We start from the raw sequence: 17469 nt of genomic DNA, 5'->3' as shown, positions 1-17469 counted from the left end.
ACCCGCTTTGTTCCAAAAGCGTAAGTGCTGTTATGGAAAATAAATTACTGGACTTTGTTAGTCACTGCCACTGAAATTAGTGAGTGTACTGGCATACTTACTCGCTACTTCTCTTCCCTTAACTTTGAGATTTTTTTCATTGTTTTATGCACCCTCATATATGTCTCTCAAGTTCTAGCCATTATTTCTTCTCCCTGTGTTACAAAAATGTAAAGGATGTCATTTTCATTTGTTAATGATTATCTCCATGATCTGCCTAATCGTTAATTAGCTAATAAATCCTTGCAATAGAGTAACAATGCCAGCATTTGACAGAAAAATATATGTATTCCTATGCTGAACTGTCTTGTTTTGTCCTCACTCAAATGTTTTCATGGGGCAGATTTTTTCTTTAAAGGTTCACATACACAAAATAATTATTAGTTTCCAACAGAATTTTGGAACCATCTTGGAGAGAGTGTGTGTGAAGCAGTTCAACATGAAAGAGAAAAGTTAAAAACAGGGGTTGATTTTGCTTCTCTGCTATCATTGATCTTGGCTTTGTTGTTGTTTTAAAATATCATTCCGTACATTGTTAAAGTGAGTGAGCTTGAGATCATGCAAAAATTTTCTGGAAAATAGATTTTGTATCAGAATTGGAAATGAAATGAAAAGTAATGAGAAAAGAAATTAGGTTAAAAGGCCAGAAAACCCATTAGAAACTGTATGTTTATGTATTATCTAGCAAATCAAATGTCAAGGGAAGACATTTGTGAAATAATTATCAATCATTTAAAACAAAAAGGAAGCAAACAACAGAAGCCTACATTTTTATATTTCAGGGGCTAAATCCATAAATAAAGCAATTACACGGCATTATTCTGATTTTAAAAGATCTTGGACAGTCACAGCTTCCCTTGCGGTCACACTGTCAGCAGCTTTGCTGGAAAACTTTACTCCCCAGACATTGTTTTCTGTTCAGAGGTAGCACATTGTTGTTGAAGTGAGGGGTTTCGCTTCACACACAGGGGAGAGAAGACTGCTGAAATCACGTTCACCAGAGTTGTCAGAGCCATGCAAGCTGAACAATGTTGAGAGTAAATGTGGAGTGAGACCTGGGGATGGACGTGGGCCTTGCCAACAGGAAGCTTGGCTTTATGAAAAAGAATATTAATAGTGAGGCAGCAAGGTGATAAATGCAGGGAAGAAAATGACCTTTCTGTTTTCCCTTCAAGTTTCTCTTGTGCAGGCATTCAGATTTCTGCGTGCTATTCTCTAAGGCCTCAGTGTCTTGAACTGTCTCTTTACTTGTGCCTGAGACTGTTCAACATAGGGATGTGTTAGGAAAATCCCAGAGGCTTGCAAAGGTAGGTAAATTTTGCATAATCAACTGTACTTTGCTGTTCTTGAAATCAGGCTGCAAAACTTCTTGAAAGTAAACAGGGACAAGTCTATATTTAGCTGGATTAAATTTTATTAAGTACAGGCTTATTTCTGTCTGCCTTTGCAGTAGCATCATTGTATTGGCTTTATATGAAGGTCACAGGGACAGGAGCACAACCTATTAGGTGACGTTGCCCTCTAGGGATATAGGAGTGTGAGCTTGGAGTAGCTAAATATTACAGTAAATAATACAGGTTTGAAGCTTTCGATACCTGCACTTTCACTGTTCTGATATTCTGTAGTTGATAACTTTCCACAGATACCTGGCAATGTGCACATATATAGAAATGTATATGTATATATGTCATGTGCAGAGACACAAACATGCACAGAGAAATGTATATATGTATACCCATAATCGCCTCCAGTCCTTATTATCGTTACAAGCTCAATTTTCATGAGCACTGTAGATCGAGTTGTCTTCTGATGAAGCATTTTAGTGAGTAGATGGTGGTGGTGTAAACTTGGACCGGTGAAAGAGATCTACCCTGAAACAGAGTGAAGTGGGAAACGAGGCTGAGAAAATAGGGCACCTAGGCAGAGCAGTTTGAGAAGGGTTATCTTGTGAATAAATATGGCACAAGAAGTCAGGAGATCTGTACTCGTGACTGTGTGACACTGGGCAACTTGCATTATCCCTGTGCTGCAGCTCATCTCTGTGAAACAAAGAAAATACTTCACTACCTACTGGGAGAATGAATTCATAAGCGCTTGTGCGGTGTTTGCAAACAAAGTCTGTGATAAGCACCATAAAAAAAACCCTCATTAAGTATACAAAAAGTGGCAGCAGAAGTTACCTTGAAGGAGCATGACATGACACAGCTTGAGAACTACATAAGCATGCTTATACCCTAATCCTGCAACACTAGTACCTATTGCATAATGTAAATAGGAATAGTTCAGTTAGTATGAGAAGACTCTCCTACAGTGGAATTATAAAGCAGGAATAAGAGATATGGGATTAAACTTAGAATAACTCTGTGTTCATTTTATATGCTATGTAAAAACAGATAGTAAAAGCGAGCTAGTTTGGTCCAAGCTGGCCATTTAAAATAACTATATTTTTCTCCTAGTATTGTAAAGCAAGTCTTCTTGGAGCAAATGTGCAATATCATTCTGGCTTGACACAAAGACACCCTAAAAGCTAGAGCTTTTGCCCAAATGCATTTTCATCTTTGCCTATCCAGGGGCAAAAAAAGTCTGATGTGAACAGGCTGGGCTGAGCCCTGGGTTACCGTGATCGCATCCAATGTCACATGTGCTTGTATTTCTGTCCAGGAAATACATTCCGTCCAGGCTAGTTAAAAACCCCGTGCACATACTACGTAGCCGACCAGTAAGTTTCCAGGAAATCTCATATGACTCTGTCCCACTGAATGCACAATTTGATAGATACACATTAATTATGTGGCGCATGTCCAAGTAGTCCAGTTCTCTGGGCACCTCAGGCAGAGGTGTTGACAAATCTTACATTTTTCATCTCCTGCTCCACCAGCAAGTCCGTGCTGGCCTATTCAATGAAGCTGTTTCCACCCTTGGCATGGAGTCTTAGTATCACTGGTTATCTTATCTCCAGTATTAGAAGTTTGTCCATCTCAATCTGCAGTTGAGATTTAGAGTCTGAGGCTCTGTCCACCCTGCTGGTAACAGCCCAAGAAGTGGAACTGTACTGCATAGAAATAACAAATGTGGCTTAATGACAGCATTTTTAACCATTTGTTGTGGCTCCTTTTAGGATCAACAATCAGCTAGAATCCTGATGCTGAATAAAATCTAGGTTTCTGTTATTTCTCTCCTCAACGCTGCTAGTAAAGATATAAATAAACCACTTTCTACCATATTTTAGAGTTACAATCAAGTCTCATAAGGCAGTACAGTATTCTACTGTTGTGTTAATCCTGTAGCATTAATACTGACATCACTCTGTTGTGGTTCATTATCTGGAGATTTTATTTGTGTGCAAATCCTAGCTGAAGTATTTGGAGAATGTTTAAAAATTTGCGTAGTATTCATGCTTTTTTTACTCAGTCTTTATGTTACCCTTCATTTAAACTTCATTGTTCCTCTTTTGACCATCCTCAGGGCTGTGGGATTTTTCTTCCATCTTCTGTACTAGAAAACGTTCTAGAAAAGGTTTTCTCCCTCTCACTTCAGTCTGTCTCTCACCAGGTTGCAAAGTTCAATACTGAGTTTGCCATCTCATGGCAGGAAACAGCCATGAGGTCTCTGCTGCTAGGCCTGCCACATTCCTCAAAGTAAAAAAGTTGTTACCCTTTAATTCTTACTCTACTGTGTTGTCTTCAAGTTATATTAGCAACGTGGAGTAGAATTTGTTCTCTGTGTCTGGGGAAATACTACATTGTAAGCAATAAAGCTGGGAAAAAGAAAGAGAAAAAAAAAAAGGAAACTGAGAGCCAGATTAGCATCTCTGTTAACAGCAGAGTGAAAAATATGATGATGTTTGCAATGGACTCTTATTAAGCTGGTGGAAATTGCAACCCAGAGGTCATACGCTTAGTTACTGGCAGCAGAATGTTGTCACTCCCTGCTGGCTGATTCATGAAATCATTTGCTCTGAAGAAAATTGCTGCTTCACATCAGCTGGAGATGGCTTTTCTCAGGCCAGACTCCGATACTGCTGTTTGGTTGTAATCACGCTTTGAATAGAGTTGCACACAGACTCGTCATGCCAGCATGGCTGTGTCCATGTGCCTGTAAACCAAGGGAGGATCCCACCCAAATGGGGACAGAACCTTAAAGAATGGTTGGATTTTGGTGTCAGAGCCTGTTACTGTTTCTCTTAATGTAGTTTATCTGGAAGAGAGGTCCTTGCTTTTTCACCTTTCATGTAGTCATCTCTAATTTTATCTCCTGTGGCACTTAAGTACTGGATCATCTATAGAGTTTTGAGATAAGCCTTTAAACCAACTTTGATAACAGAGCCTTGGTATTTTTGTGTAGAGACTATAGTCTCCTCAGTTTCATTTATGTTTTGATGCCATACAATTACTCTGAGACCATCTACAGTCTTAGTGGATTCCTCATAGTGCAACAGAACAGGTCTTCAGTCTCTGTTTTCAGATAAAACCACAATTTTTATAAGCTTCTGTCATGTTTGCTATAGGCAGTGACATTTAGCCTGTCCATTTGCTTTTTCAGTTACAACGTTTTCTTGCTGCAGTCTCTGTGCTTGTGAAGGCCCCTGTTGTCATCCAGAAATGGAGGAGGACGTGAGCTGCCTTTGTTCTTGTGTGAAGCTAGAACATTTTCAACAGCAATTCAGAAGCATTCCTCTCCCTTCTCTTCCTGTTTTTTTCTTCATTTTCTTAAAGTGTTTTTCTTTGCCTATTCCTATACCTTTTTATTTTTTCACCTGTTCTTCCCTGTTGTGCTTGGCTCACTCCTGTTCTTATTATTCCAGTATTTTTAACTGAAAGAGTAAAGGGTTGATTCTTACTTTGCCAATCTTAGCATTGAAATCATATTTCTTTTGTAATTTTTTTGGACCCATTGCGAAGCAGGATCTAGTATGACCTTCATACAACCGCTGGGATATGTATTACACGGAGTTAAAGATTAGGCTGTCACTCAGTCTCTAATATGTAAGTTTGCTTCCTTGTCTACCCTCAGCTAAGAGCTCTGCAATTCGAAATTTCAGAAGGGTTTAGTGTTATCTATTTAATATTCTAGGGTATTGTCTCAGATGGTAATAAAGGATTTTTAAGACGCAAGGGTTAGAATTTTCCTTATGTCATAGCACATTAGATTTAGTGTTGGTGTCATCAACACATTTTGAAAAGAGCTAAGAATAATGAGTAAGAGCTTCCATTGTCTTGGGAAAAGATGATAATTTCACCTTTTTGTCTTTCCCTTTGGATGAAGTATCATCATAAACAGGTGACTTACTGGAAAATTCCTAGTGAAACCACTGTGCAGTTTTCTGTCATAGAAATCACAGGTACAATTGTGCCTTGAAGGCAGAGACTTACTTTAAGCTGTTGCAAAGCCTTTATGTCCTGGCAGGAGCTCCAGGTGGTGGTATGCTTCAGGGGCTTACTGCCGCCTTGCCCTTCAGGGAAATAGCAGCCATTGAGCAATTTTTTTTCCAAGGCCCTTTCTTCCTTTCCTGGCACATTCATTGCAATGCCACGTTTGCTCCCTACCTGCAGGTGCTTCGTGAGGGGATCAGCAATGTTCAGTTCAGTAGCACCCAGAAAAGCCTGTCTTGCAGACTCAGGGCTTGGAAGCTGACATAGGGAGCAGCTGAGGCACCGAAATGGAGCTGCAAGGGGTTTTGGTGTGTCCCGTGGGTGCTGCATAGTCAGCGGTCCATGTTCTGAGCTGCTGCTCACCCCTTCCGCTGGGGAGAAAAAGGGGTATCAGCGTCCTTATTTAAACGTTGCTTCCGAAGTATTCCCTCCCTCCTTTGGGCCTTCTTACAGGACAAGATGGTAGAGCATGCAGTGAGGTTTTGTGGTACACAGTAATTATCCTGTCCAAGGTGCTTAGTGTGATTTGGATATTCTCTACCACGGCAAAATGAACTCCTGCCTTTAAGAATCAGTCAGTCACCATCTTGTAAATGCTTTCTGCTGTGTAACCTATAACCGGCTGCAGTTCTGACACAGTTGGGGTCAAATCCACTTTTTAAAGGTGTTCCTGCATTTAAGTGAGGGAGCTGGCAATGCTGTGTCTTAGCTTCTAGCAAACTCGCTCATTTTAAGGCATACACATTATGTCTTTCAGTGAATGCAGAAGAATAAAATGAAAGAAGGGCAATAACAATAAAAAGAATTTCCCCTTCAGCTTTTCCTTCTTTCTCACAGTAGTGGCAAAATTATATTGCTCAGCTATGTTTTAGATTGTAAGTGGTTGGAGTTTTTGCTGCTGCACCCAGTAGTCATTGGAATGTGTGTTAATTAGAACTGATTTAAATAAAAGGATTTTCATTAGGCAGTCTGAGAAAAAAACAATCTGAATATTTCTGAATATTTTTAAACTGTTGAACAGATTGATACCACGTTAAAAATTGGTTTTGTTTTTTTTTTCATTTACACAGGAATATTTCATGCATCCACAGTAATCAGTGCTTTTAGGAATATGCTGTTTCAGCTCTGATATCAAGAAGATCATGTTACTGGTTTGACCATGCACAGGGCATCTTTACCCAAACAAAATCTTTTTTTCGTATTGTAAGAATTTTCTACTGCTGCTCTTTAACAGGCTATGAGTAGAGCTGAAAATAATGTTAGAATTATATATATGGCCACTTTTTATTGCAGTGACCATTCACAAAGACACAACAGATATGTCTTTCACCAAAACTGATAAACAAAATTTAGTATATAAACATGTACGTCTGAATTAAGCTAATGGTCATAAATGAAGCATTTTTTCCTTATGCAGTTTAACACTGGGTTGCATAAGCTCTTCTGGACATGAATGGTATACATATGTTCGAGTGTGAGCAGCGAATGCCAAGACTCAACCTTAATTAGTCGAAAATAAATGTCTGTGTACAGCAATTATCATTATGCTGGTGGAAAGAAATCATTGTATTGACAAAAGACATTTGGCCAGGTTTCCTTGTTTATATTGAAAACGTATGTTTGAAAAGAATTTTCTTTTCTCTAGTGTTAGTTCTAGCAGTATCACACAGACAGGGAATGATGTGATGGTAATGTTCTGGTTTATCTAAATAAATACTAAATAAAAAGTAAATAATAAAATTAAATTTAAAATAAATAAATTCAATACTAAATAATAAAGAAATACTTAAACAGCTACCTGAAACAACCTTGTATGAGCAGACCCAGAATTAATTCTTTGTACTGCATAAATTCCAATCATTTTGTCTCTGGACTGTCAGTGCAAGTAAGTTTTTCTTAGTGGGATAATAGCAAAGTTTCTGTGATCAATAATATTAGTTTATGAGAATAGTAAAAATAGATTTTATAGCAGAAGCGCAGAGCTATTGTTTTGAGAAGCAGCTTCAGATAAAAGCTTTGCATTTGCTCTTTTCTCCTGAGACTACTAAAGAGAACACTAAAAAGTAAAATGAGTGACCACAGAAGCAAGTAGGGTCACCCATTACCAGGGATTCATTTTATTTCCATTAGAGAGGAACTAGAAAGCATCTCACACTATTTGTACCTGATTTTCCATTATAAATTACGGTACATGAGATCATTTAAAAATCGCTGAGCCTTTGAGATGAAGCTGACTCTGTTGCTGTTCCTTAATAATTGAACAGTAAGAAATACAAGATCTCCATTTCCATCCAAACAAAATAACTTCTGAGATTATGGGAGAGAGTGAAAAGGTATATGAAGTACAATCTTCCTAAAAGCTCATAGGGCAATCTCAGAGGGGGATTTAAAGAGTGGTTTGGGGTTCACATTTAGAGGGTGAGGTTTTTTCAGTTGACTTCTACCTGCAGATTGGAGTCCTGGGACCACACTCTCAGCTGGTGTATGTTGGTGTAGGAGCATTGAAGTGGTACACCAGTATGAAGTAAATGCACTAAAGTCAGGGTGCTACTTGTTTAAAAACATGATAGAACTCAGACCTCTCCTCTAGTTCACTGCTGCAACATGTGAACTTTCAGCTTTAATCCTTATCTGGGATGAGGGACAATGCCATAAGACAGCAGAACCTCACTGTGTGTTTTTTTTCTGAAAACTAGTTCCTGATGACAGGCTAGCTGTCATCTTGACTTTCTTTACATGTTGTTACTAATATGGAGGGACTGCAGCTCTAAGTTTAAAGACCCAGTAAAAGACTAGTATCTGTAATTTTTGCGTGGTGGCACTGAAAAAAAAAAAGTGCTGGGAGAGAAAGCAAAGTTCATGAAAGAGACTCTAGCATAACTGCTGTCGTATTTACTTCCAGTTCAACTCATAGGTTAGAAGCCTGTGCCACAACTCATTGGCAGTATTGAAAGTGTTCTCATCAACTTCACTGGATCTTGGGATCTTGGATTGGGTATTATTCACGTGATCCCTCTCTAGTTCCTTGTCACACATGGCAGAAGCGTGTGCCTATGTGGCAAGTCATGGTCTAGGAATTCACAGTTAAGAACAGTAAAATGTTTTAAAATGCTTTCAGGAATATTTTTTAAGTTTGGCATTTTTTTTCATTTTACTTGGAGGAATCAACTCCTGCCCAAACATGTGTAGTCTAATGAGCCTGTGAAGCAGTGAGCCAATGGCATAAAAATGGTAAAAGCAGCCCCTTTTCTTTCTTTTTTTTTTTTAATCATGGAAGTCAGAATTCCAGACAGTAATTAGCATTTGTAAAATCTATACAAAAACATAAAAATTTTTGTTGTTGTTGTTCTTTGAAAACTGTTCACACTTGTCAGCTGTTGTCGATGGGGAGAAAATCTTGATAGGGGACCACTGCATTATAGTATCTTTATTCTACTAATTACTTGCATAGTTTCCAGAAGAGCTAAGTAGGCTCTTCTTTCTTCAGTGTCTTGCTTAGTTACTCTGGCATGAGAGAAATACAGGGAAGCTGTGGCACGTAAGTTCCACACAAGAATTCTTCAAACATAGAAATGTGGGTTGGTTTCTTAAGCATTCACTTTTTAACAGTGCTGACTGAGCAAGTGCGAAGCTTTGCTTATTTAACAAAAAAAAAAAAAAAGCCATTTTATATCTACTTGTTTCAATATTTATTTATTATCTATGTCACAGATAACATGTGAATTGCTTTCAATGACTTGTAACCAATACTCTTCTTCAAAATATGATACTGTCTCATTTTTTGTACGTGGCTTTTCCAGTGAGGCAGGAATCCAAGGCAGTCTATCAGGGTGTTTTTTGGAGGAGGTATTAACCCAGCCTAATTCTATGTTTTGTAATTAGAACTGGCACATTAAAACAATGTGCCCCAAATTTCAGTTGGTTATGGGTCCTGTCCGAAAGTCATGGAAAACACAGGTCTAAGCATAGGTGCGTGAAATTATTTCTGCAAACTGATGTGCATACTTAGTTGGTTTGGTTGCACAGTCATTCGATAAAAGGAGCTCCTCTTTTGCTGTAAAGGCTCTTGGAGAAATTTTAAAAGTGCAAAACAAATCACTCCTCAAAGACGCCACTTCCTTTTCATCCAGTAGTTAAAGTTTGTGAAGAGCTGTCATAGCACTGGGTGCGAAGGATGAACTGCAGCTGATCATTTTCAGCATTACACTGGGGACCTCCAATAGGGCAGAACTTTGCTGTATCATCAAGTTTAGGAAGCTGCTTTCTCTGGCAAAATTCACAGGCCTGACTCTGCAGTTACCTCAAACTTATATTTGGCTTCAGTAGAGTAGCTTTGGATTCACTGACAATCTCTCTCTAACTTCTGTGAGCTCTGATTCAAGCCTTTTGTTTAAAATAAAGGCAGAATCCAACTTTAAAGTGCAGGGTATTATTTAATTAGTTATTAGTTAATACAGTTGATTAATGAACTCCTTAATTCTGTCCTGGATTTGCTCCTCATCTATTCGTGCTCTCCAGTTGAGACCAGCACTAGACTTGGTTGAGAAATGGAGTTTGTTAAAATAAAAATACACCATCGTATTACAACATTTCAGCATTGTTTTAATACTGCATTTCAGCTTTGCTATTTGGATTGATTTTATTTAAGTTTCAATACCATATTGAAGCATCTGTTTCTATATGTTATCTCCATAAAATAATGTATCGAGTTATAACAGTTTCTCCCTATCAGCAACATTGGAATGGAGCATTTTAATAGGCCTGAATCAGGCACTCTCAATCTGCTCTTCTGTTGAAAATTTAAAAATGAAAATAGTTATTTAAACAGAAACAAACTGTAAAATGAATGTTGCTGCTCTAACAAATCTTTATGGGGGCTTCTGGAACAATATGTTTAAGTATAACTGTTCTATGTAGTAGCTGGGGTGTTTGCATCAACTGCACCAAGATCTGGACTACAGTTCAGAGTTGGCATGCTGTTTCTCCAATGTGTGCATACAATTAGCTGTTCTACCTGCTCCAAGTAATTTCTGTTTCACAGAATAGAAACACTAACTTTATGCTTGACACACTATTTCTCCTCTGGGATTTGTTTTCCTTTTCTAATATATTCTTGCTCTTTAGAAATAATTATTATACAAAAAGATGAAAGGATTGCTTCCCATTTCTTAAGACAAAGAGGTGAACTAGAGATAATTACTTAAGCTATAATACAGTTTATCAAAAGAAAATAACTTTTTTTTTTTTCTTCCTAGCCAAACAGATGTTTGCTTTTTAATTGTTGCTTTGGGGTACTTTTCTGTTGTGTAAAGCTGTTTCCCCAATTTCTATAATTATACTGTGAAAGTGGTATGTTGTAGAAACTAAAATGCAATGTTAACTCATTGTTTTGCTTTCATAATCAGCTGTACAAGTCCACTGAATACCATGTAGTTAAATTTAACTGTAAACCTATTGGGCAAATATGCTGCATATTGCTTGACCTGTGTAAAAGCAGTGGCTCTTGCAAAACCACTGAGCAGCAAGGAATCATATGAACATGTAATAATGTGCTTTCATTATACTTCTATGCATATACGTTAGAGTCTGTCCTGTGACATCACATCCAGTATCATGGGCTTCTGGGAAAAAAGCTATTACTCTGTCCTTCAACAAGTCAAGCACTCCGTGTGGGATAGGATGATGCGTTTATTTGCTTCATTACTTACGGTTTCCTTACTCAGCTAATGCTTTGTCGTTACATGTCCTTTTGTCCTTTCGTGTCACGTACCATCTTTTGTAATTCTTCATCTTCATTTTCCAAGAGCAGAATAGCTATGGCTGTGTTTTCTAATCTTCCTTGGAGTTTGAGTTTTGTTTATTTATGACTTTGGGATGAATAAGTACTATGTGACAGAATTTTCCCAGAAGGCAGTGGACGCACTAGAGCAGAGAGTTGCTCTGTTGATGGCGTTCTGAAACTTTTACCATTTTAAAGCTTATAACAGCAAAATTCATTTTGTAAATAAACTCTGTGGGTTCTGTAAAGACTTTAGTCCTGCTGGGTACATCCATCTGAGCCCAGGTATAGAATCAGAACTTTAACTTGCTCTGTCCTGCCTTGCTTCTAGAGCTTTTGTGTCTCTCATGTCTCCCTCTGAAATACTGTATGAGTAAACAGGTCTGCTTACAAAGTGGCTTTGATGTTACTGTAGGATGAAGTTTTTCTTAAAGACTAAAAATGATTGATCTGTGGCAGAAAAAAGGGGTTGGTTCTTGCATGGGTGTTTCAATCAGATATTCTGTGTGATTTGTACATGAAAATGTTATCAAAATACTTAAAATTTGGAAGGGAGTTAAGAAGAAAATTAGTTATCAAAGCTTGATCGGTTTGGATGCTTGGCGTAATTGTGAACTCAGTTGTTGCTCTGCTCCATTTTTTATTGTAGAGGATGATTTGCCAAGCCTGAAAAATAAATTAATCCAACTTTCTCATAAAAACATACTTTGAAAAAGATCGTTGACTGTGCACTGACCGTTCATTGATATACCAATGACTTTCTCAGCATTTTTCTTCACATTAACAAAATGATGGTGTTTAAAGACTCATGAATGTTCACAATGCACTTGTTGCTAGGCTGTCTGCTGAAAATGTTATTTTCATTTTTGCAAGAGATGAGAAGAAGAGATTAAACTCTTCCTGACATGCTGAAAAATATTCTGTCTTCAAAAATATTCATAGTGAAAGCAGTTCAAATACATAAATATGTTCTTGTTATTACCTTTTTATATGTGTAATTCTTGCCATTGCTGGACAGACGATGCTAATATGACTGAATCCAAAGTTGTGGAGAACAAGCTTTTCTCAGTAACTCTTCAGATAGAAAAAGTTTCAGAGCACCTGAAATAATGAAAAAGATTGACTGAATGCAAATGACAGCTTTCATCTTCTTTTATGAAGCACATGCTTATGAATATATACATTTTTGCATATGTAGAAGCTCAAGTGTATCTGCCTTTCGATGAATGAAAGAATAAGGAAATTATATATTCAGAACTAGTTACAAGTTTGCTTTTTTTTGTTGAATTCTCCAATTTAATTGAAGTTGCTTTCCTGAGATGGAACATTTCTAAGAAGCTGCCAGATTCGAGAAGGGGGCACTGTTATCCACATCTCCTTACATCTAAAGGTTTTGTTCTATTTTAAATACCAGTGTTGCTTTTGGTGATATTAACAGCCTTTTGGCAGTTCAGTGCTGTCTGTCTGCACAGTCTGTCCATCTAAAGTAGCGGAGCATGAGAAGCTGATCTCCTAAGGGAACTCCAACAATATCGACAGGCTTGATTGACATAAAACCAGTCTCTCTCTTTCACCTCTGCTGAACTCTTAGAGTAAATTCAGGGTCTGATTGAAGAGAGATAGGGCTTTAGCCATTGACTTCCATGGGAACAGAATTTGAACACTAGCAGCTACTGCCCTCTCCTAAAGCAGCCCTGAATATCTTGGCAAATGCTGTTTAGAAGCACTATCAATTTGATCCCACTTCCTTCTCAGGACTGAAAGCCAAGTTCAGGGCTATTTATGTCTTATTAAATAGAACAGGCTTTGGATGGGAACTACAGCAAGCATTTAAATCTTCTCCTTGAAAAATGGGTTACGGCTTAATGAACCTTGTTCAGGTTAAAGCTGTTATTTATTCTTGATATTTGTATTTGTTACTGTCAGGTAGAAGTCAAAGAAAGAGCAGTGCCTTCTATCTTGAAGAGTTTATCAGGATGAGATAGCCTGAAATTTGTCTCAAGTGAATCAATTCTCACTTTTATGACAGGAAAATACCAACAGTAGATTTTCCAGATATGCTACAAAATACCACACATGCTCAAAACTTTGAGGATGTCAAGAACCATACAAAAAGATGTGCTTATCAGTTCAAAATATGAACATCTACAGATATCCAAATTACATTTTCTATCAAGTCAGCAGTACAAAAGGTGAGAGAAGAGGCAGGGACACAGGCATTTATTTTCAGTCAGTGTGTTCATATAGAGGAAAAGGAGAAAAGTAAAACTTCAGTCCATAAATTGAAGAGTGTCTGCCTGGAATGGAAGAAAGCAAAAGCAGAAAAAGTTTAAAAGATTTCCCTTTTTCCTTCCTCCCCTTCTGAAGTATTTGGGGGTAAAATATCCCACTTCTGCTGCAATCCTTTGGTATTATTCACATAATGTTGATATTGTTTGAATATCAACATATTGTTTGAATATGTTCCTAAATATTTTCTTTTTTAATTGATAACCGTGGTACCTAATTGTGATTTTTTTTTTCTTGTCTGAAGTAAATTCATTATTTTTAAAGCACTTCTGACATTTCATGAAACCATTAAAAAAGAATTCTACTTAGAAATAGTTTTGCTGATACAGTGGAATAGATTATACTCTTTCCGGTATCTTCTGTTGTTATGTATTTGATTAGTAAGAATGATGGTAGTAATGTCAAATATTCCTGTGCATCTGATCTTGCAAAGCCTAAAGAACCTTTCTTACAAGGGATTTCAAGAGAGCTGAAGTAAACTTGAACTTAGAGCAACATGTTTGAACCTCTAAGACTCTGTTACACTCTACCTTATGGCCTGAAAGAAGAGAGATTATTAATTTGATTTCTTCATATTTTGAGGTTGGTTACTATAGTTGTTTTGAGGTGTAAACTGTTAAGACCTACACCATTTCAGAGCTAATAAGATAATTTTCTGTCTTGCTGGATGTAATATGCTACATGCCTGTGTTGTTTAAAAAAAACCAAAAACCCAACAAACCAAAACAACAACCCCAGACAATCTTATTTGGATTCTGTCTTCCTGTCAGAACATTTTCTTTTGATCTTTTATGTTAATGTTGATTGACACAGGTTGACCTTTTTCCCCAGAACTCTCCTCAGTTTGCAGTAGAGGAATATAACCTCCTGTGCAGAAACTTGCCTGTGAAGGGCATGGTACCGTTGTCCTTTTCCATCTTCTTCCCTACCTCCTGAAAAGTCTGTACAATGTTTTTCATGTGTTTTCTAGATAGGAGGGTAAAGTTGTTTGGCAGTTCTGTTCAATCTCAGTAAACTTTAGGAAGCCCCAACAAATAAGTGGTTGTCAGATGGTAATGCTGAATATTGGGAGTTCCAGAGATGGCAACAGCTTCCTATTTGTGGTTGGCTAATATATAGAGAGTGTATGTAGTAAACCATATGATTTCCTAGCTTGCTCAACCACATCATGGTATATGGGCTAATACCATATGTGTACATTAGCAGATGACCATGGCATGTGTAAATATCCAACGTGCATATTGTTTTTACATGCTCCTCCTAATGGTATCATATGTGGCTTGATAGTTGTTCAGTGCTTAAAACAAAAAGCTTTTGAAGCTTCAGATGTGATGTTTAATAGGTCTTTTTCTAATGCTGGCTTAGCACCTGCTCCTCCCTCACAGTCACATCAAAGTGAATTGTAAGCAACCACCCTGAAATCATGCAGCATCGCGCTGTGGAGTAAAACTGGTGAAAGTGCAGGGCAATCAGCCCTGTAAAATCTCTCCATCTGCAGAAAGAATCTCCATAGCCACCTGGATGCTTTTAAACCTTCATTATTTAAAATTTAAAATGGTTGGCTGAGCATTGCTTCTACCAAAATCTGATACAATAATCGAAGTCAGAGGTAGGGAAGGACCTCTGGGGTCACACAGTCGAGCTTTCTGCCAATAATGGATTGTTCCCTGCAGTTCAGTTTCTAGTGACCTTGGAAATTACTAGCCTGGTAAAATGGTAATGAAAAAACAAAGCTGTTCAAGCTTCAGAAGTAGCCAAAGTGATGCTGTCCCAGGGACAAACTGCGTTTTTGAAGTGAGATTCTCTATGTGCATTGCTCCTTGGTTGCAGTTTTCAAGTGGTCACAGTTTTAATCCAAACTTTCTGACCCATTTTGAGCTGGCTGTAACTAAGAGGTTGGGAGAGGTGAGCTTTTTTAATATTATATGCCCTTATTTCATCCTTTAACAAAATCATAATTTTTATTACAAATAAATAAGCCAGCAACTTGACTAACCCCCCTACCGCAACATTTCCTTCATGTCCCTGCACTTTTATTCTTTCAACATTTCTAGCCTCCCAGAAACAGGAAATGAGGAGGAAAAAACAGATTTCTTGCTTTTTTTTCCATCAAAAGCCCTGGTTAATTAATTAGAGCTTCTACTTCTCATGCCCGGGAACCCAAAAATTCCTGAAGAGATTGAGATATGACATATCATTTTTAGATTTCTTTCAAGCAAACCAATATTGGTTTACTTCTCTGTTGATGCAGGCAATAAAAGACAATCCTGACATACACCTAATGGAGTGGGTAGAATCTGGCCCCTCTTTTAAGTAGGAGGCAGCAAAGGCAAGCTCCCACCGGCAAGCTAATTACAGTTTTGGCTGGGAAATATTTAGGAGGCTGGGTAGATGGGAAAAGATCCCAAGACACAAAGTTCCCTTCCTGTTGTACCCATTTGATGTGTGGTAATTTCTTCACTAGGGGGCCCTATTGTGAGCTGCCTTTTGGGGTCTGCAGCTCTGTGAATATCCTTTCTTCCCAGGGCTCCAGCCCCCCTGACTATTGTATTCGCACACACCAGATCTCAGTTGGAGAGGAAAGGGGTTTTCTCAGCTGCCAACTTGCTTAAAAGAGGAGTTAAGAGGAAAAGAAAGCTAATTGGACTGTGCTTGGCAAAAGTCTCTATTTTAGTCTGTTTATTCGGATTTTTAAAGGATTGGGTGCCGAGAAACATAGAAATAGTGAGAACGCTTACTCCTTAAACATATTCTTGCAAAGTTTTTACAATAAAAACAGAAAGCTGCTTTAGTAAAGCAGTGTTTATCCTTGCACTAATGCTGGTCATGAATACGTGTCTAACTTAGCTGGAACTAATGCCTGACTCTACTATTCCACTACAGCAACTTAACATTCTGCGTAGGCTGATTATTTTTTCAACAATATTTGCTAAATTCTTTTAAGGGCTGCCAGTATATATTTTTTGAAGCTTAGTTAATAAGAACAGCTGCCAGTGGAGTCAAGGCTAAAAGAGGCAAAAAATATCTGCAGAAGGCAAGATTTTACTTCAAAAGATCAGTATGACAAAGCACTACTGTTGCTGGTATAATCACTTTCTTGGGGGGGGATGCTAATATAGACTGGGTTTCTTGTCTTCACAGCCCCCACTGAGCCTTTGCTGTGCAAATTTGCTGATGGAGGGCAAAAGAAGCGCCAGAATCAAAGCAAATACACACAGAATGGAAGGCCGTGGCCCAGAGAAGGAGAGGTAAGTGCCACGCGGCAATTATTTTCCTGGGGTTTGGCAGGAGTCAGCTGCAGACCTGGAGGTCTACCTTTCAGGGCTATGAAGAAATCAGACTGCTCACAAAATACAATAGTTTCACACAGAAAAAGATATATAAGCAGGGGGGAGAGGAAGGCTTATAGTAACATATGGAGTGTAAAGTTAGAGGAAAAGAGAATTTCAGAGCTTGGTGTGGAACTGTGCGCAGCCTTGTCACACCGCAAGTGCTCTGTCCGCAGCCAGACCTGAGCCCAGTATTCTCTTACTGGTGTTTCATAAGCATCCATGGTGTAACTTTTATAAACCCCAAATCAATTTACACTTAAGCAACTCAACAATGTTGTTTCCTCCATACAGTTCCTGGTGATAAAACATTATCAGGGAATAGGCGGGTTGTTACAAAAGGGGAGAGTTTGCACATGCAAATGTATGGTCCATGTAAAAGTTCTCCAAAAGCTTGTCTGAGCTGGGCTCTTCATTCTGTCCAACACAAAACAGTTTACAGTAGCCTCAGCTCCATCATGTGTACAAAGTTTAAAAAAAAAAAAAATCTAACGGTAGCTTTCTGCTCTGCTGCAAATAGTCTGTTACTGGAGTTTCCTTTCTGTGTATTTGTACATGAAGTGACTCCAAATGTGGGTGAAATAAGAAAGGAATTTATTGGACTCTTCAAGAGTTTGTTTACTCTTCTTGAATGTTATTGTAGGATAAAGATACTTGAATA

The 17469-nt window shown here is 38.1% G+C and overlaps 1 protein-coding gene across 1 annotated transcript in view; it reads left to right on the top strand.

The window, feature by feature from the left end:
* The window catches only part of RBMS3 (RNA binding motif, single stranded interacting protein 3), a 443174-nt gene that overhangs the window by 342414 nt on the left and 83291 nt on the right, over positions 1-17469 (top strand). Inside the window, exon 7 of the mRNA XM_010584321.1 lies at positions 16621-16727. Within this exon, the coding sequence (XP_010582623.1) occupies positions 16621-16727 (107 nt within the window). The remainder of the gene's footprint in view (positions 1-16620; positions 16728-17469) is intronic.

The sequence above is a fragment of the Haliaeetus leucocephalus genome, unplaced genomic scaffold, assembly GCF_000737465.1.
Source record: "Haliaeetus leucocephalus isolate CR32 unplaced genomic scaffold, Haliaeetus_leucocephalus-4.0 Scaffold973, whole genome shotgun sequence".
In the NCBI taxonomy this organism is placed as follows: Eukaryota; Metazoa; Chordata; class Aves; order Accipitriformes; family Accipitridae; genus Haliaeetus; species Haliaeetus leucocephalus.
This window is presented reverse-complemented; position numbering and strand designations above follow the sequence as displayed.